Source organism: Phymastichus coffea, unplaced genomic scaffold (genome assembly GCF_024137745.1).
Source record: "Phymastichus coffea isolate CEN01 unplaced genomic scaffold, Cenicafe_Pcof_1.1 PCOF00085, whole genome shotgun sequence".
NCBI lineage: Eukaryota > Metazoa > Arthropoda > Insecta > Hymenoptera > Eulophidae > Phymastichus > Phymastichus coffea.
Genome location: NW_026706896.1, coordinates 566,992 through 587,173, shown reverse-complemented (window position 1 = coordinate 587,173; position 20,182 = coordinate 566,992). Strand labels below are relative to the sequence as shown.

The 20,182-nt window shown below is 31.8% G+C and overlaps 3 protein-coding genes across 3 annotated transcripts; 1 reads left to right on the top strand and 2 right to left on the bottom strand.

The window, feature by feature from the left end:
* Window positions 1-3,943: 3,943 nt before the first annotated feature.
* On the bottom strand, window positions 3,944-6,310 carry LOC131668952 (uncharacterized). The gene is made up of 4 exons (XM_058943461.1): window positions 6,074-6,310; window positions 4,518-5,954; window positions 4,059-4,121; window positions 3,944-3,991 (listed from the first exon to the last, which is right to left on the bottom strand). Exons 1-4 carry the CDS (start codon window positions 6,087-6,089, stop codon window positions 3,987-3,989), a joined length of 1,521 nt encoding a protein of 506 aa, XP_058799444.1. The 5' UTR covers window positions 6,090-6,310; the 3' UTR covers window positions 3,944-3,986.
* Window positions 6,311-6,895: 585 nt separating this feature from the next.
* LOC131668970 (uncharacterized) lies at window positions 6,896-13,435 on the top strand. The gene is made up of 18 exons (XM_058943489.1): window positions 6,896-7,148; window positions 7,246-7,442; window positions 7,530-7,761; window positions 8,775-8,900; window positions 8,986-9,052; window positions 9,148-9,313; window positions 9,837-10,007; window positions 10,074-10,478; window positions 10,765-11,031; window positions 11,113-11,367; window positions 11,439-11,579; window positions 11,668-11,835; window positions 11,913-12,140; window positions 12,211-12,324; window positions 12,405-12,500; window positions 12,762-12,797; window positions 12,868-13,170; window positions 13,229-13,435. Exons 1-18 carry the CDS (start codon window positions 6,992-6,994, stop codon window positions 13,256-13,258), a joined length of 3,159 nt encoding a protein of 1,052 aa, XP_058799472.1. The 5' UTR covers window positions 6,896-6,991; the 3' UTR covers window positions 13,259-13,435.
* A 201-nt stretch (window positions 13,436-13,636) lies between these two features.
* LOC131668991 (chymotrypsin-2-like) lies at window positions 13,637-14,746 on the bottom strand. The gene is made up of 5 exons (XM_058943523.1): window positions 14,695-14,746; window positions 14,424-14,565; window positions 14,093-14,345; window positions 13,860-14,000; window positions 13,637-13,783 (listed from the first exon to the last, which is right to left on the bottom strand). The coding sequence occupies exons 1-5, from the start codon at window positions 14,744-14,746 to the stop codon at window positions 13,637-13,639; spliced, it is 735 nt and encodes a 244-aa protein (XP_058799506.1).
* Window positions 14,747-20,182: the final 5,436 nt, after the last annotated feature.

The following is a 20,182-nucleotide window of genomic DNA, read 5'->3' as shown; positions in this document are numbered from 1 at the left end:
ACACACACTGCACATTCGTGCGCGTAAACAACGAAGAAAGAAAGAGAAAGAGAGAGAAAGACGCCGCCACTGACCTGCAGGAAGGCAAGCGCCGACAACTAATACTGTAGTGTGCGCGCTATGCGTGAGTCCGCGAGAGAGAGTTGCTCCGCCATCTGCTTGCTTCTCCCCCTCCCCTCCCTCTTTTCTATCGTTCGCTCTCTTCTTGCACGGCGTCTTGATTTTTTTTCACTCCGTGCCGCGTGTCCGTCCTCCTAACGTGGTCCATTCTCAAATAAAACAGAGTTCGAGCACGATAGCACTTTTCTTTTTTCGACAGAAATCTAATCTTCAATCGTCTTTTGTGTTTGAAAGGATGGTGTGGGTAGAAGTGTTTGAAGGTATTACTTTGTCTGGCGCCGAGAGCCTTCGTTTGTGATAATTAGTACCTTTCCTGGACTCTCGCTCTGTGTACAAGTGAGACTACGTTTTTTTTCTTAGAATCGATACTCTCTTCCTTCCTCCAAGAATTCTCTCAAGTTGTGAGTCCCTAGTTTTCGAAAATACTCTATTGTTGTAATAGAACTTTTATATAAGCTGAAAAAGGGGAAAGGAACGATTGTCACTTTTTTAGAAAAAAAATGCCCTAAAACACTTGTCGGCTTGAACCTCCGTCCCTTCCACCAAATCCACGTCATTATATGCTCGTAAAAGCCGGAACCTTGAAACATCCGTGTCTTTCTCTCTCTGGCTTGCGCGTAGCTTTTTTCGCTCCCTCGCTTTGCTCTCCTCTCTTCTCGGTACGAGACAACTGCACGAGGTACCACCTAGGGGACGCACGTCTGAGTGTGGCTGCGCGCTTTCAAAAGGACTTCACTCTTGTCTTCGTTTACTTATGCTATGAGCACAGGTGGCACATGTACATATACGAGAGTAAATCTTGTAGAATGATGAATTTATCTTTTAATATTCTTGTAAGTTGAAAAAAAGCTATTGTAAATGTTTCCTTCGTCTGCGGATTAATGTTTGTCTAATGTTTGACTGTGAAACATTTATGAAATGAAGGATCTATGCTGTAGGAGCGATTTATGTATTTAGCAATTTCCGTGTGAAATATTACAACGCGAAACAGTGAGTTTCTTTTATTTCCAAAGCTTAAACAATTTATTTCAAAAATGAAAAATAGACATTCTCATTTGAACATTTCAGAACTATCGAGTATGCGCGTCTATTTTTAATTGATAGCGTTATGATAACAATGTTCTATTTATGAATCAGATAGGAAATTGCAGATATTTTAGAATTAATGATTGTTCAAAAATTTATAACTTTGAAAAATATTAGACATAAAAAAGCGGTTGCAAGGATAATTTCAATCATGAAAAAGTGTATTTAAAAACTTAACAAATTTGTTTGCTCTAGTATGTACAATATATGTTACCATTTTTACTTTTTACAAACCTTAACGAAATATATATTTCGTTAAGGTATATATATAATATCATTACCTATACATATGTAGGACATTATATTTTTCCTGTGAACTTGTGGTATTTAACATAATTATCGTAGATCGTTTTGAAGATTTGCTGAGTTGACGTTGGTAAAGTTCGAGATAGAAAGCTGACAGCGTGCCGGTCGCAGTTACTTAAAAGCTGAGAAATAGCAGAATCTATAGATACCTAAATGGACATAAATTTATAGTTAAATAAAAAAAATAAGTATACAATCATGAAAGCGTGTAATGAATACTCACCTTTAAATAGGAAGGTAATACTCCAACGTGCGACGATATGTCAATTAAGTCAGCAATTAAGTATGGACTTATCCTTGCCACATCTTTTTTTAGTTTAGTATAAAATGTGAAAAACCTTTGCAAAAAAAATATGCTTATGTATTTATAAATAAATTAAAACTTGTTAGTAAAGTATAAACGAAAAATAATCGGTGTTACTTTTCAATATCAACAGCCAAAATCCGAAGTATTTGTTCGTCTGAAAAGTTTGTGGATTGAGCTTCTTGTAAAATAATTTTAAATATTTTTTTGAACAGACTATTCAAAACTGGTAGTCTATCAAGAATAAACTCAGTTTTGGATCTTATGAAATCTAGGCAGAGGCCTAAAGCTTCTTGACAGTTAATTAATATTGTTTGCTGATCTAATGTATTTAAATATTCCATGGATACCACAAAAATAGTATCAATAACGTTTTCTGAAAGACGTATAAGCCTTTTCGACGTGACGAAAGTTCGGAAAATTTTAAATAAAAAAAGGTACGCGGTATCTTTGATTTCTAAAGTAATCAAATGATTGAGGAAACTATTCAGTAACGCACACAATGATTTTGATCGCGAAGCTTTAGCTTCAGCTTTTGCTAGATTTTGCCAAACTGTGACAATTTTATCCAATATTTCGATCTTCCCAATGGTCAAGTTTTCTTCCTATAAAATTAAAGAATATGTCACATTGAAAAAATATCTGTACTTTCAATTTTCTATTGGAATACTTTCATTAAGTATTATTACCGTTTGAATAATCAACACTTCAGCGAAAAATCTGAATTCGCTATCTTTAAGAGTTTCGAGAAAATGCAAAAAAGTTTTTTCATCTGGATTGACAATAACAATTTTGCAAATTTTCTTGATCACGTCATTGTCAATATTAAAATGTTCTCTATGCAACAATACGACCAAAGACAAATGTATAATTTCCTGAATTGATTCCTCACTATTAGTTATAGTCTCGTTCTAAAAATATATGGATAGTGTATAAAATTAGACTTATAATAAATATTTAATTACAAATATTCAACTATACCTGAACCAAATTTTGAATGAACAACTCGATGCTAGTTTTCAAATTACTTTTCATTTTTCTCTTACCAGCTAAAACTATTTTCAAAGAAATTCTGAGACCCGCTATTTCATAACAATCACAAACTTTTCCTTGAAGATTTTTAACAAATTTTCTACTCAAATATTGAGCTAAATTTTGTAATGACGACTTGTGTTCGTGCAAAGCTTTGTTTTTCAAGTTATCAATACAAATTAACAAAACAGAGCTTATTTTTCTATTAAATTCTTCTTTTTCAACGAAACCTTTCCAGAAAGTTAGAGATGTTAAATCATTTAATGAAGACTTGATTATCTTTGACAGTAATACGCGATCGTTTTGAAAATTTTCTATAAGAATTAAAGGATCCGATATACTACTTATAACGTCAATATCATTTTTACGTAGAAAATCTGGAACAAATTTATATTACTGTCAGTAATTACAGTGTAATTATATTTTTACATTTTGTTGTATATATGTAGATATTCTTACCATAGTACAAGTTATGAATTACGTCTCTAAACTCAGTCCTCATTTTAGTTTCTTGATCAAAAGTGAACAAAACCATAAACAGGAAAAAACGAATGCTTTGATCTAAAAACGAAATTGGTAAACTTGATAGAAAAGATAAACTTCTTTTTATTTTTTCCACGTCACATTGATTGATTGATTTGAAATTCCGTTTGGCAATTTCTTTTTTTGTACTTTTTATTTCTTTTTTAAGTAGATCAAGGTTACCAATGTTCTGCAATACTTTTTCCTAAATAAATTAAGAAAATAGTATTAAAAAAAGTAAACTTCGCTAAATTTTATAACACATGAAAATTATGTACATACAAAATCTGTCGATTCTATTATAGTTTTCGTAGTACTTGATTCAATGAAATTCCCGATATTTGTAATTATTTGAAGAACCACTGATGTGGTAAATGTTATTGACATTCTTGGAATATTTAGTTTCATTATTGCTGCCCATTTTAAATATTCATTTTGATTAGAAGTAATTTCTTGAATAAGATGCTGAGCAAGTTTAAATATTTGCAGATTAGTCATGTTTTGAATATTTTCAAAATGATTTTCTAGTATACATGACCATGTCGAATATAAAACTGAATCCTTAATTTGTTCTTGATTTTCATTAGCGAAAATTGCTGATTTGAAATATAATAATTCATTCTGTAATAGTAAAATGTTGACTTTTAAATTGTAAGATTCTTATGACAAAAATTTTAACAAAACTCACCAAAGACTGTTGATAATTTGTAGATTCTGTTATCGTTTTTACGATTTTTCTTAATTTTTTTAACTGAAATTCATCAATAGGAAAAGGTAATTCACCCCAAAGATGATCAGGTACATAATGATATAATAAATTATAAATTTCACTCCAAATTTTAACTAAATCGAAAGAAGCAGTAAATATTACAGCTTCATAACTATGAGTATTTTCACACAATATCTCTATAAATGAACTAAGAATATCTCTTAATTCAGCAAAAGCTTTATGGAATTTCAATTGTGATTCTTGTGGTAGTGAATTGTCCAAAAAACTTGAACTTTCAAAATAAATTATGAAAATTCTCATAATTATTTTTATAAGTAAATAAACTTGAGCTGGAAATACATAGTTTCAATTAGATTTTTTGACTATAATATATTGTTTGACTATAATATATTATAATTAACAAAAAAACGAACTTACTTCTTGGACCTGACTCTTTTAAGACTTTGTAACAATCTGATTGTAAGTGAAAATTTAGAGTGTGAAACATCGCTATCATTTGAGCATTAGTATTTTTAGCTTTCACATCTTCTTTAAATTTCAAAATAAAAGTTTCTGGTAAGTCAAATTTGTCTATGAAAGAAGAATCCTTTTCCTCTTTAAAATTGGCTACTGTTATTAAAAATTTCGAAAGAAATTTATGCTGTCTTCTTAAACGAACACTTGCTGTCCACAGTTCGGTAAAACATTTGCCATATTCTATCTCCTCTTTCTTATGCTTTTTATTCTCAAATACGATTTTTTTTAATATACTTTGTGTCATATCTTCAATAACTAAAGGATTTAATTTTGCAATCACAGCAACTAGATTATAGTCTGAACATTTCAAATGTTTATTCTTTGATAAAATTTCTTCAATTTGTGTTTTCAAGTAGGTCTTTAATGTAACTCCTTCAATTTCATGTTCAAAACTGAATGTTACATCAACTGAATTTTCAAGTAATGAAATCAAAATTTGTCGTGCCTGATGTTTCTGGTTTACACAATTAACTAAACGATGCAGAATTCTATAAATTAATACAGAATTTTGGGAAAAAGCATTTATAGACCATTGAAATAAAAAAGTAAATGCAGTCTCGACTTCTTCAAATTGTTTTACAGCAACTGTGTCTTTTATTGTATTAAAAATATACTCTGTTTCTTTCATATTTTTATCATTCTCATCTGTATTAATAGAATTAATATTTTTTATAAATGGAAGTAATAATCTTTTGACGCATTTTTCAATTTCTATGGCAATTTTTGAAGGTATGTTCTTTGATTTCAATTTTTTATTTAACAAAGCCAAGGGAAAAAATAGTTCTTTAATAAACACTGATGTAAAGTTTTTCTTCCCTGATAAACTATGTCTACAAACTTGGATAAAAGTACCAATTGCTTGTTCAGCACATTCTACAATTATACTATATCCAAAATTTTCTTTTTCAAAATTATCAAAATCCAAGACTTTCAATGTGAATTCTAGTAATGCTTTGATCAATAGAATAACTGAATTTTCTTTAGAAGAACAGTTAATCTGAGAATTAGAAAATATATATTGGCAGCATTTGATGATGTCTTCAGAAATGTAGCTTTGTGGGTACTGAATTAATGTTTCTCTTAGTTTCCCAATTAATAAGCTCTTGGTTTCTGGAAAAAGTTTACTAAAAGTTTTAGGATTTAGTGACAAGCAGTGATGAATCGTTATCCAAATGGTATTGGCATTTTCAATAGATATTTCATTGCACAGCCATTTCAATATACAATTTTCTTTGTGCACAATAGGAAGTTCAGGACTCAGAAGAACATTTTCTGCTAACTTTAAACGCTTTGGTAGAGGTTCATCACTGGTATCACTTCGAAGATGTTGTAGCAAACCTATAAAATATATTTAATTCTAGTTTATTTAAAACGAAATTATCATTGATATGCTTATAGGTATGAAATTAAAATATTTAGATTAGTTTATTGAGTAAGTTTATTATTGATGAAAATACCTTGAGATAAAGTCATTGTATTTGATATTTTGTTGCAAGTTTACAATTTTCATAAACTTTTCCCAATGAGACGTTTGGCGTACAAAATAAATAAAAGTACACTTTAATTGTTATAGTATAATTTTTTAGTTTCAGTTGTGTTATAATACTTTACATTACATTTTTATTTACATCAAAATCAACAAACGTAAAAACCTAACCTATTAAATTACACGTGCGAGTGTAAAAGCAGACACAAGTGACAGCGCAGCACGTTTTGCCCAATGCGTAGACGGAGATGCGCGCGCTAGTCAGATTTAAATGTCTGCGCACTCCAATGTTATGTTTTTGACTGTCCCTTCGAACGTGAAGTCAGGTTCGACAATCCCGAGGAAGGGAGTAGAGTAAATTATGCTAGCTCTCACGTATGTTTCTTATTCTCTTTATTATTAAGTTATAAAATTATTATATAGAGGGCCCAGCGTCTCTTATGAAACACTGTAGGCTGGCTACAGTGCGCCGTTCAGCACAAGCAAGGAAGTCCTTGACTCTGCTTTCGAAAGCAAAGATCAGAACGAAGCAACGATGTGTTCGGCCGTATATCCGGGATTAGATTATCGCCTTATAATTATATCTGAGATCCTTCCCCGGTACCGGCTACTGTTCCCATTCCCATCCCGCCTAAACTCATATCTTTGATTATATGTCCAGTTTTTTAATTGGCCTTGTTTTGTTTGCGCTTCCTAACTGATGGCAGCACCTACTGAGCCACAACCAACACATATTTTTACCGGTTCAAAACGGCGGTTGAGCTGGAGCATTTAAATGGTAGCTTTACGTGCACGGACTTGTTCAGTATTCGACTGAGGGGGATAAAAGTCAGTTGTCCTGCTGTGGTTTTTAGTATAGTGAACATGTCATATGTTATGCTAGAATATCATGAGTAGGTATCAGGATTTTTACAATCAACAGCGAGAATGGAAAGGATTTTCTAATGAACACAATAGGAGAAGTACTTTTCGTGATAGACGAAAAGAAAGGAGAACACAAGTGTTTGATTTATTTAGAGGTGACATTGCGGCATATAAGCCTGAAGGTGAGCGCTTCATTATTGTGCTTGTTGGCTCCAATAGAGATTTATTTTCATACATTTTCCTCTGTTGTATACTGAATTGGCCACTAATTTTTCACAGAAATCAAACCAGTTTCACAATTCACCTTTAGAGATGCTGTTAGTAAATTTAACAGAGAAAAGAAAAACACAGTAATTCAGAAACCGCGTCCTTTTATTGTTGGAACTGTAAAACATAAAATTCACTCTCCACCGTTTTTACATGAAGCATACCAATACAAAGAACCACAAAGAAAGTTGATAACGCATATACAAAAGGTTTCTTATTTGTTAATGAAAATTTTCAATAGAAGTTGAAAATTATGTGAGAAACTGATTATAACTCGATTTTATTTGATATTTTAGTCATTTGCACCAAGTAACTATAAATTTAAAATCCCCAAAGGACTAACAATAATGAACATGGAAACTCCTTCAAGAGTGGAAAATCCCCTTTTATCACCGTTTTTATTGAATACAGTTTGGAACAAATTGGATAACAAGAATACAAAGAAAAAAGACTTTATACATGATGATATAACACATTGTAATAAGACAAAACAATTTATGGAACCTTCATCTCATGATTTTAGTACAGGTAAAAAACATTTATTTTTATACAGCTGCAAAGGTTAAATCAGCATTTAAATAACCCCTATCTGTAGCTTAAATAGTTCATTTTTATACCCAACATTTATGCCTTGATCTTGTGGTGCAAAACTGACCTATCTTAAGTCACAGAGGAATTGTAAGCGCTGATTTATGATTGGCAATATTATAGAATGATAGTACTTGTGACTTGAGTATCTCGTTGTTTTACGGCGTGATTGTCACCCTTAATTGTGCTCGAGCGGTGATATTACATCGTACGATGGCTACTTAAGGAGGTTCTGCAGTCAAAATGTACAGGTAGCGATAAAATGAAAACTATGAGAGAATATAGAGTAGTCGGTAAATCCTTGAATTTTTTCAATATTTATTACCGTCGAAATTCTAAAGAAAATAAATCGCGAAGTTCACTTCTTGTATTATATATCGTATATATAACTCATAAATAAATGAGTTATTTATTTTTTTATTTTATTTTATTAGTTTTTATTGGATAAAAGTACCAAACGCATGTTCAGCACATTCGACAATTATACTATTATACTATATCCTATTAATTATAATATATATATTATACTATTAATATCTATATTATATATATTATTTTTATATATTATTTAAAAAACTAATAAATTATACGGTATCAATCGTGATATAATTAGTGTGCAAGCTTAGGAAAAAATCCATAGAACTTTATAGAAAACCTACATATATATAAAATAATTACTAAGGAATCTAACTTCAAAACTTAAGCTAAGGTCATAATTGAAAATAGTAACAAAATCAAGTGTGATATAAATAAAAACATGAGTTTGTAGATTATATGAGAATATACCTGTGCAACGAGCAATGCTCACCAAGCGGTGAGAGGGGAGTTTTTCATCTACTCCTGTAGCTGACTGTATCAAATCTTAATCAAGTCATACCTAATATATAATATATTATTATATTCTAGCATAAATGTTTAATACCTAGCAACAAACTAAAAACACTTGTTTATAGAAAATGGAAATGCTGAGCAGAAAAGCGTCAAAAGAGAACTATGGCCAGAAGCTTCCGATACAGAAATAGTTTTTGGTCGATTAAATATAAAAAGAATAACAAAGTCACTCAATAATCAGCCTGAAGGTTGGATTTCAATATAATAATTTAATAAACTGTTATAATGTTCTATTCATTAAAATCATAATCCGAAGTAAAATTTTATTTACAGATAATGAAACAGTAGAACGTAACTTACCACAGATCGAAATCAAAGATTCTATGTCATCCGATTCAAGGTATAAATTATTTCTAAAATAATTTTTTTAGGAAAAAAATAGCTTTATTTTTATAAATTTTCTATTGTTTTGTTTTTTAACTTTAACTTCAATAGCGGAAAAGATTATGACAAAGTGAAAATTAAGAATTTTGAGTCCATAGTTGATTTAAACGTTGAATCTAATATCGCAAGCACGTATAAATCTATTCAAAATCCTGATGTAAATACTTCTAGAATATTCAACGAACATGAAAGTGAAACACCAGATTCTAGCACACAGGTACTGTCCATATTTTTTAAAATTGTTTTTGTTATTGTTATATTGACTTCAAGAACGGCCGAGCCCGTTTCGCAGACAAACCGATTCTACACGATGTTATTCAAAACGAATCTTGAAGTGAAAAATTATTGAACACGTTTATTTTCTACACATAAATTAATTGAAAACTAACTGAAACAAAAATTCTACTTATCATAAATATACACTTAATTATTGAATATGTATTACTGTACGCCAGGGAACTACTATTCTACACATAAGTAATTTATTTGTCAAAATTGTGGTTTAAAGTTTCTTCATATGATGTTTTTTGTTAACTAATAAAAATAATGTTCTACTTGTAATCGATTTTCATTTTATATATATTATCTTGCGTAAATATTAATGAATAATATTGTACACAAGATCCATTTTTAACACATTAAAAATTATCCGAATGCTAAAAATAAATTTTCAATTTATTATATATTTCAATAATAGTTCAATACATAAATCTCAAGCAAAATATTTTTGTATATTTTAGACTACACAAATAGATTGTAAATTATCACAAATATCTTCTCCCAAGACTATTTCATCAAACGCAATTGATAATATAGGAACTTTCATAGATGTATTTGACAAAAATTTTAAAAGCTGCAACTCATTGTCTTCAACACTTTCAGGACAGAACTTTTTTAAAGATATTCCAGTGGTACGAAATTGTCTTTCATAACTATTTTATAGGATTTTATTTAATTCATAAGTTTTCTATTTGCAGCATTCATTTCAAAATTCACCTAATGCATGTACCTCTTCAATTATATCTACTATTCAAAAAGATTTAATCAAAGAATGTTTACCTGGATGCATAGCCTCTAGAATTGAAGGGGCTAAATTACTAAATAGTATTGTTGAAGAATCTCAAAGCCAACACAACGGTTTAAGAATTAAAAATAGTAATATAATCGAAAGCGAAAAAACTTTGTCAGATATAGAAAGTTTAGAAAACAGGGAGAAGATTTTGAATTTAACTTTCACAAAATCTTTAGGATTCATAGAAGAAGATGATGAAGAAGAAACAGTTCGATTGAATCTTGAATATTTAAATAAAGAGCACAAAAGAGATGATAACTTGAATAATTCACCTGTTCTGATAAGTCTAAATTCAAGTAATGTCAATAAGGTATTTTTTATAAATAGTACATTACGATACAAGTGCGGGAAAGTAGATTCTTGTCTCGTGTGGCGTTTGCGCCCAAGCGAAGCGAGGGTGGAAAGGTACACGAGACGAGAAAATCTTTCCCGAACATGAGCCGTACCGTATTTTTTTATACGACGTGTGGAAAGTGCTATTTTCAACGCACGTTTTCTGCCGACCGTGCGGGAAAGACGCACTTTGCGCACGGAGTGTCGAAAACGTACATATACGTATTTTGTTTATGTAGTATATATTATAAATGTTTTTGTAGCCAATTGATGAGTTCGCGAAAGTATATAAAGCAGAATATAATACATCAAATTCTAAGAACCCTTCATTAGAAATAGAGAATAATGATAATAGTAAAGAAATGCCATCACTTTCGAAAAGTAATTTACAAGATGATTACGCTAATCAAACAATTAATGGTATTCAGAAAAATGTAGTTTGCCCTCGAAAATCGTCAAAAAATATAATCAATCAACTCATTATCAATCCATTATCTGGATTGGTCTCTGATCATGACAATCTTGATAAGGTATACAAATTGTTGACTCAATATACATATGATCCTATTAACTATAATTATAATTATATTAATACTATATTTTGTCTTTAGGATGAAAATTCGAAATTCGAAACGCCCGTTAAAACAATTTCAAAAATAATTATTCAATACTGCAGTTCAAAAAAAGAAGAAGATGGTCAGTCTCAAACTCAAGAGAATAATGAGCTAGTAGTCACTTCAAATTCAATGCCAAGTAATAGTCAAATTCTCTTTAAGGACCAACCAACCGAAATCAATAACAAATCAGTAAATAAAAATAACAATAAAGAATGCTGTGCTTCATCAGTTAGCACTTTAACTAGGGAGGTATGTTTATTGCTTTGACAAGCTCTAGTTTTTTTTATTTATTTATTCATGATCATTTCTTCTTTTGATAGGACGAAAATGTAGGTTTAAGTAAAACTATTGACTCGAACCCTGCAAAGTTCATTGATAATAATGAAATTGCTGATCAAAGTATAAGATCACTTGATCCATCTGAAATTAACATCGCTATTGCCTTCCAAGCAGAGAAAGAGGTAATGAAATAAACAAGTTAATTCATGTGGTTGTTTTATGAATTATAATATTTATGTTTTATAATAATAATTTGCATTCGTTTTGCAGAAAGATGTGACTGCAGAAACTCACCAATTACTTGATTCAACTGGCACAGAAAAATCTTCCAAGTCTTACACGCCAGAGGAAACTTCACCAGTTAATGAAAAACAAAGACAATTAAATAATTCAACTGGATTGGATGAACCAAAGTTTGCAGTAGTCACAGACATAGAGGTGAGAATTGAAAAATAATGATTTAAGATTGATATTTAACAAGTTGTCTTAATAAAAGTAACTTACTTTTTTTGTAGAATGCGCATACTGGTTTTGTGCAAAGTCACCATCCTAAAAACGAGGTCGTCATTGATTTAACATATTCTCCTATACAATCAACTGAAAAAAAATCAACGAAGCCGGAGTCTCAAAAGTCGGCATTGGACTATAAATCGCCGTTATTGCTTTTGTCAAAACAAAATCGTAATTCAATTTTGTCAAGATATGACGAAAACGATGTTGTTGACTTGATTTCAGACGATGAGGTATATAAAGAACATTACTATATTGCAAACCAATAAAGTTTATTAATGTAATACTTTGATCTTTTTCTAGGAGGATTACACTTCTTTTCTAACTCGCATTCTTCAAAAGCACGTAGAGACGTTTTGTTCACCCAAACACAGTCCAAAGAGTAGAACTCCTTTGGCATCAGTTGGAAATATTCCAGTAATGAAATTGCTTAATTTTTTAGAATGGATATTATTATAGTCGAGTTAATTTTAGCATAATTTTTGAATTTTTCACAGCGATTATGTTTGTCTCAGACCCCACAGTCACCCGTTGCTAATAAAATTTACTCTCCACCGAAGAAAACTCCAATGTTGATTTCAGAAACTATTCCGGTAATTTCGCTGTTCATTATTATTTATTAATTATTTAACCGTTGTAGTTTTTGGCAGGTTAAGCTCAAAAGAAAATGAAAGGCGTCCTTTAATATATTAAAATTAGGCCTTATTTCAAAATGATATTTAATTCGTATTGGTGAGTGTACAGATCAACGAAACGATAATGAGTGATACCTGACAAGGACGAGAGGGGGCGGGCCAAATATTTCACATTAATTAAAAACAATCACCTTAATTATTTGCTTTTAATATTTATAGATGGTGCGCGTTTCTCCAGCTCCTGGGCCATTGGAGGTAATTTTTGAATTTTATGAATAATGTTAAGTAATGTGAAAATATAAATAACGTTTTGTATTTTTTTTAGATACTACACGGTACACCTCGCAAAACATCACGAAGAGGAAAGGTGGTAAAAGAAATTACCGAAGCAGTCGAAGTTCCAAGTCCATTACGAGTTATGAATCTTAGAAACAGAAATATAAGCGTTTCACCATCCCCGAACAAAAAAACTCCTCGGGTAGTTACACCCTGTAAAACACCAATAAAATGTAGTCTGGCGAAAGAAATTACAGCTGAAGTAACCGAAGATATGGGCCATTTACGAGTGATGAATTTGAGAAGTAGAAATGTTAACGTTTCTCCATCTCCGAAAAAAAAGACTCCTCGGGTAAATCTCTTTGTAAATCAAAATTGAAATTTTGTTGAATTGTTCATTTTTCTTTCAGAGAAGAAAAAACGATAAGCAATGTGCTTAACGTACAGTAATTTTAACAAGTAAAAATATTTCTATTGTATAAACAGGAATTTGTACATTTTTTATAGTGAGAATTATCAGAAAAAGTATTGAATTTAGTTATACGAAAATAAATTTTTTTTTTTTAAATTGAATGATGTTTTTTTAAAAATTAACGATATTTTTTAAAATTCCATTAATAAAATCCACCCATCCATAATTTTTGCATTAGTTTATTTCCAGTCAATCACTTACATTACTGCAAGGAATAAGTAAAATCGCTTTAAGTCGAATGCTGTGATAAGATAATCAGTTAATAAATGATATAAACTCTTTATTAAACCAAATTTAGCAGAAATAATAATGAACAACAAATCGTATCATCATTATTCGCGCTAGATCAGAAGTGTGACATTTTTTCTTGAATCCAGTCAACGAAGGTGAAAATTCGAGTGAACACATCAGGTTTGCCACGTGCGCATGGCATACCAAAGGAAACAATACCGATTTGAACACCGTCAGCAACAAGTGGGCCACCAGAGTCTCCCTGGATTGAATAAATACAATCATTAGAGTTAACTTGCCTTTAAATAGCTTCGTTATTTTAAAATTTAGTAACTTACGTTACAGGCACCTTCTCCAACTTTGGTCAACGTGCAAATGTGAGACTCTGTGATCGCGACAGTCATCGCGTTGGCACACTTCGTTTGACTGATAACTCGAAGCACGATTTCTTGAAGAATATTTGGAGCTCGGCCACCAGCCTTATATCATCATCATAGCAAATTAAACATCATCTTGTGCTTTTCAAACAGTAGTAAACAATATTCCTCCTATACAAGGATTGCAAAGTTACCTGCATGCTACCCCATCCAGTCAAAGTAACAGGGTAGTTATCTTTGCTGAAGTCTTCGTCGGCAATGGGAATCGGTTGAACTTTATCGTTGAATTCGATGTCACGATTGACACGAATGAGACCAATATCATTGACGAATTTGGGAGCATTGTATTTCTCATGCCAGACGATGTACTCAGATTTATAAACTTGTTCGTTACCACCACTGAGCTTGTGGGTACCAGCAATTACAGTCACTGCGCCTCCCCTGCGTCTATAAATGTTTTTTGGACGTTGAATTGAATTTCATTTTTAACTTTTTGTACGTGATGTAGATAAATGTTATGTTTACCCAATCACACAGTGAGCAGCAGTAAGAATCCATCGTTCATTGAGAATCGAACCACCACAAAAATGTGTCGGTGCTCTGAGTGACACTTGATACGGGTAAGCTCCATCCTCGGCATCATGACCACCAACAATTCGCGGCGCAGCTGAAAACATAAATCTTATACATGTACTAGATATTATGCTTTAGAGTCATTACAACCATTTTAATATTCAAAGTTTTTTTTTCTAAATATCTAAAAATGTGATGATACGATTATATTGAATATCTATACCATAAGCTGTCACCGCGAGGCACATAAAAATAACACCAGAAATAGTCTTCATTGTTAATCAAGTATCAATTGTACACTCACGAGCTGACTGATGCCAATGAACATCATTTGTCAGTATTTATACTTAATCTATCAGTTTTCACTGCAATGTGCCTTTAGAATGCCCGATAACAGTGAATTTTGGGGATCAGAAAGTACGTAAAGAAGGTTCAATCTGATAATTTTTAATAACGGATAAATGGTTTCTTCGTTTGTGATTGATTACATTGCTTGTTAGCAATGATTTGCGTTGCTAATAAGTCCGAACCCTATTTGTTTGGGACTAAGTACTTATAGGTATTTTAGAATTCTTTTAAAATTGAATTGCGAATTGATTGATTATGAGTAAAAATAATTACGTTAATGTTCGGATTGAATCAAAACTAATACTGGAATTGTAGTGAATGTTATTGATATTTATTTTTATTGGAGAAGACGAGTATGTGCACACGAATCGGTTACATTATTTACACTACATTTTATTTTAGTTATTTATTTTTCTCAACATCGAAAAGGCAGAAGTTTTGTATTTCAACATTATTGTTTTATGTATGTTGGCGTTTATCTTTGGAACGGTGCCACCGATCCTAATAGGGTAGCATCATTTGAAATCCGATGAGATTCACCAGATGTTTCCATTTCATCATTGACTTGATAGAATGATAACTTTGCGAGGAACCGCAATAAATGAGTTTTAAGTCGGCTTTTTATTTAAATAAATTGTTCTTGTTTATCTTGAATTCAAGTAATAACATTTTGATATGATCTGTGACATTGTCAGTATGCAGTTACTAGCGACGAAAACTATAAACCATCGCTACCTCGCGAAAAAAAGGTCATCAATTAATTTCATTGATACAACTCGGCAAATTCCGATTGCACAAAATAATCACAACCGAATCTTAGATTAAAGTAAGTCATCGCAGATTGTAATTCGAAAGCATTGAATGATTATCGTGTTATTTTATTTATTTATTACACGGAATCTGTAAATCCCTAACCGCTTTTCTACTGATTCGATAGACATATATAGGTATCTAGAGTGTACAATTACGTTTTATATTTATAACAATAAAAAGTGAAAATTCAAAACTTGTAAAAGATATAGAAATAAAATTAATTGGACAGTGACAGCAATTTGTCTTCTATAGTAGAAATTCGATTTTGTTTTATTTAGGTATTATAGCTAAATTCGATGTATGGTAGCAATTCATTAAGTATATAGAGTATATTCGTTAATTATGTACAGTCGTAATTATTTACTTGTATTGTAATTTATAATTAAATAAACTTGTCAACTATTTTTCAACATTTTACAGCATAATACTTTATTTTTCCAAATATCAAGCAGCTTATTCCACAGATAAATTAGCTGTACAGCCAATAGCTGGATTAATGATTCATACAAGTTGCAGTAATCTTTTGCATATTTCTTAAAATATTTTCCAAATTCTCCAAGAAACACTTCACTGAAATATTATAGAAACTTTTTATATAAATTTCAATAAATTATTTTATTTATAAAAAATTTTTCAAAATTGATCAAGTAATTTTTAAGAAATTTTTTGGTAAAGTTTTTATATAATATTTATTTATATATTAACTATGTTAATGTTGCAATATTACATTCATTCATGTATGACCTGATTTTACAAAAATTTTACAAAAATATTTTAAGAAACCTTTCTAAGATATTTAATAAAATATTTCCGCTGCAAAGTTTCTAAAATCATTTAAAAATATTTTAGGAAATGTTATACAAATATGTTGTTGACATTTCGTGACATTCTCTGGTGGATGCGATACAGTGTCATGACGTCAATGATGTCCTGCACTGCCAAGAACTAAACGATTTCATCGCTTTGGTGTTCGAACGAGGTTCCAAAGATGTGGTTCTGACTGGATTAGGCTATTAAGGCCTGTGCTATCAAATGATCGTCAATAATGACAACCTACTCCACTGTATGTATAATCAATGGCCAATAGATACCATGGTGTTATCGATTTATTCATCGACAACCAGATCAAATTCGAATATGATATTCACCTCGACAACAATATCGAACAGTCGGCAATTGTTGACAAATTGATATAGACATATTGAAAACACGTAGAATCTGAAGTTCCCTTTAAAAATAAAATACTTTGCTTTATAGAAATAAATTTGTCTCGTCACGTAGTGTCAGATTAAAAAAAAAGATGATGTAATTATATTACATATAGTTTACAAGAAAAGTGATATTTTATTAGTGTCATCGATTTTGAACGACCTAGAACATTTTGTTGGAAGCACACGACTGGCCGCCGTTCGACTCCCCCCCCCCCCCCCCGACCGTTCATCCAACGCAATTTAGATTATAAAAATTCCAGCGATACACTGCTTATTTAGGATTTATATTAGAAACATTGGTCCTGATAGATAATTACAATAAATATGATATAACTGGATTCACTGAATATCACCGTTTGTTTACGGCGAGGCGCCGCGCCGTTACTCGTTTTAGTAAAATGATTATATTGCCCCTCATTGCATCCGACCCCCTATGTAATATCATGCAATATATTAAAGTAATAATACAAATGATTTTTTCCTTCATTTTATTGTTTATGTTTTATATAATGCCGATATTTTCAATACGGTAATGAAAACATAAACTAACATTTTATAACAAATTTAAGTCGTTTTAAAAATTAGCGAATAATGTTCTAGTTTCATGACTAAGGGCGTAAGATGATAAGGAATACTCGCTAATGTAGTGAATGAGAAATTGCAGAGAAGGGTAGGATTAGTATAATGGTATAAAAGGTCCAAGGCGAAGCGATGGAGTACATTCAATAAATTCAGTCGTAACTGCCCAGAACGAGTGGTCTCTCCAAGACTCTTCAGACCAACACTTTACTGAAATTTGTAGTGATTTTTGTTGTGAGGACTATTCAACCTGTTAAACCTATATACACAACGTAAGATGCAGCTCCACATTCGAGGATAATAATCTTACTTCCTTGAGTGCGGGGACAATAAAACAAAAACCAATATCAAAGTGGGTATTATTATTTACAACCGTATAAGATGACTATGTTTAACTATTTTCATATAATAATTATCTTCGATGAAAACGTCATTGCCAGGTAATTTTGACTTATATGGCGTTTTTTTATTAGCTACAAAAACTTAAGTAAACAATTAAATAAATAATTTTGTCGATCGTGATAATCTACATTTACATTTTATATAACAATTTTTTGAACAGAAAAAGCTCACAGAATTCCAGGATGCCAATACTCAATACTTTGCAATGGCATCCCAGTGGATGACGAAATGCACGTCAGCGAGCTAACTTCGACTATCTTGGACTTGACTTTAAATCTTCTCGATGGTAAGTTCCGTGGTTCTCTGGTTCGTGCCGGCAAAGTCAGAGGACAAACGCCCAAGGTAAATATTCAATTTTGATATTTTCAGTCATTGACACATTAGACTTACATATTTACATTTAACGATTGGCGAAAGTGCTCCGAAGAAGGCGAAGACTGCCCCATCGGCCGGAAAGGTGATGGCCACCGTTTTCTGGGATTCACAAGGTGTGATCTACATCGACTACCTGGAGAGGGGCAAAACGGTCACAGGGCTGTACTATGCCGAATTATTGGGCCGATTCGACGTCGAATTGCAGAAAAAACGGCCCCATTTGGCGAAGAAAAATGTGCTCTTCCACCATGACAACGCACCGGCTCACACCTCCGCCGTCGCCATGGCCAAATTGGTCGAATTAGGCTACGAACTGCTACCCCATTCACCGTATTCTCCAGATTTAGCCCCGTGCGACTTCTTTTTGTTTCCAAACTTGAAAAAGTCACTCGCCGGGCAGAAATTTGAGTCGAATGAGGAGGTAATCGCTGCCACGGAAGCCTACTTTTCAGACCTCGAGGAAACGTATTTTTCAGACGGGTTAAAAAAGTTGTATGTTGAAAAATAAAACGCCACTTTTCCAAAATTTTCGTTTTTCTTTTGTAGGCTAAGTACTTATCGGATCACCCTCGTAATCATTTTACTAAAACGAGTAACGGCGCGGCGCATCGCCGTAAACAATCGGTGTTATTCAGTGAATTCAGTTATATCATGTTTATTGTAATTATCTATCAGGACCAATGTTTCTAGTATAAATCCTAAAAAAGCAGTGTATCGCTGGAATTTTTATAGCACAGGTCTTAATAGCCTAATCCAGTAACAACCACATCTTTGGAACCTCGTTCAAACACCAAAACGATGAAATCGTTTTGTTCTTGGTAGTGCAGGACATCATTGACGTCATGGCACTGTATCGCATCCACCAGAGAATGTCAAGAAGCTTGCCAGTACATTTCGATTGCTGTCAATTTGCCTAGCGAATATGGCTCATAAGCCAACAACTACGGTCTCATCGTCTACGTCGAGGTAACGTCTGATCGCTGAGTCGGCTCTCAGTAGAAGGACGTGTCCCGAACTTGATCCGCGTTCTGCCTTAACAGCATCCCATGGAGTTGCTGCTGAGCGTGGTGTTGTCACATAGCGCTTGATTCACGATCTCTTGCCACGATCGGAGCCGTATTTATACCTGTAGAGTCAATAGTAGCAAACCAAAAAATGTTTTTAGGTACTCTTTCTAAATTAAATTGACTTAAGGGACAGCAGCGGTTCTACCTAGAGGCATAACTGATGACAAACGATTAAAATTTTGTAGTCAAAATAATTAAACAATTAACATATTTCATGAAAATGTTTCAGCAATATTTATAGAAACATCCCACGAAATGTCAATAAAATATTTTTGTAAAATATTTTGAGATATTTCTGTTATTATTTTCAACGATACTTTTTGGAAGATTAATAATTTCATTTAATAAATAGAAAACTAATGAATAAATCAATGAATGAATTAATAAATTAATCTTGTTAAATAAATATTTTCCAAAGTTGTAAATTTTCACTGAAGCTTGAATATTAAAAGTTGCCCAGTAACTTTACGTGTTGCGATATAGCATAGTTGGTTATAAATATCAGCGCGTTATCCCTTGCGTCCGGGGTTCGATTCCCATGCGAAATGTTTCTGCGATTATAAATGTTCAATTTCATTTAATTAATACAGTTGTACGGTCATACATAAATGAATGAAATAATGTAACATTAACATAGTTAATATATAAATGGATATTATATAAAAACTTTACCAAAAATTTTCTTAAAAATTACTTGATCAATTTTGAAAAATTTTTTATAAATAAAATAATTTATTGAAATTTTCACAAAAAGTTTCTAAAATATTTCAGTGTCGTGTTTCTTGGAATATTTGGAAAATATTTTAAGAAATATTATGCAAGAAGTTACTGCAATTTGTCTGAATCATTAAGCCAGCTATTGGCCGTACAGCTAATTTATCTGTGAATTAAGCTGCTTGAGATTTTGAAAAATAAA

Bases quoted from the DNA above. Each gene is read 5' to 3' on its own strand.
- LOC131668952 (XM_058943461.1), bottom strand. The intron at 4,122-4,517 runs GTAAGTTCGTTT...GATGAATTTCAG, and splicing joins AAAAGAGTCAGGTCCAAGAA to TTAAAAAAATTAAGAAAAAT.
- LOC131668970 (XM_058943489.1), top strand. From the start codon at position 6,992: ATGAGTAGGTATCAGGATTTTTACAATCAACAGCGAGAATGGAAAGGA. The intron at 11,836-11,912 runs GTGAGAATTGAA...CTTTTTTTGTAG, and splicing joins CAGTAGTCACAGACATAGAG to AATGCGCATACTGGTTTTGT. The intron at 13,171-13,228 runs GTAAATCTCTTT...TTTTTCTTTCAG, and splicing joins CGAAAAAAAAGACTCCTCGG to AGAAGAAAAAACGATAAGCA.
- LOC131668991 (XM_058943523.1), bottom strand. From the start codon at position 14,746: ATGAAGACTATTTCTGGTGTTATTTTTATGTGCCTCGCGGTGACAGCT. The intron at 14,001-14,092 runs GTAACTTTGCAA...TGATGATATAAG, and splicing joins CTGGATGGGGTAGCATGCAG to GCTGGTGGCCGAGCTCCAAA. The intron at 13,784-13,859 runs GTAAGTTACTAA...TATTCAATCCAG, and splicing joins TTGGAGAAGGTGCCTGTAAC to GGAGACTCTGGTGGCCCACT.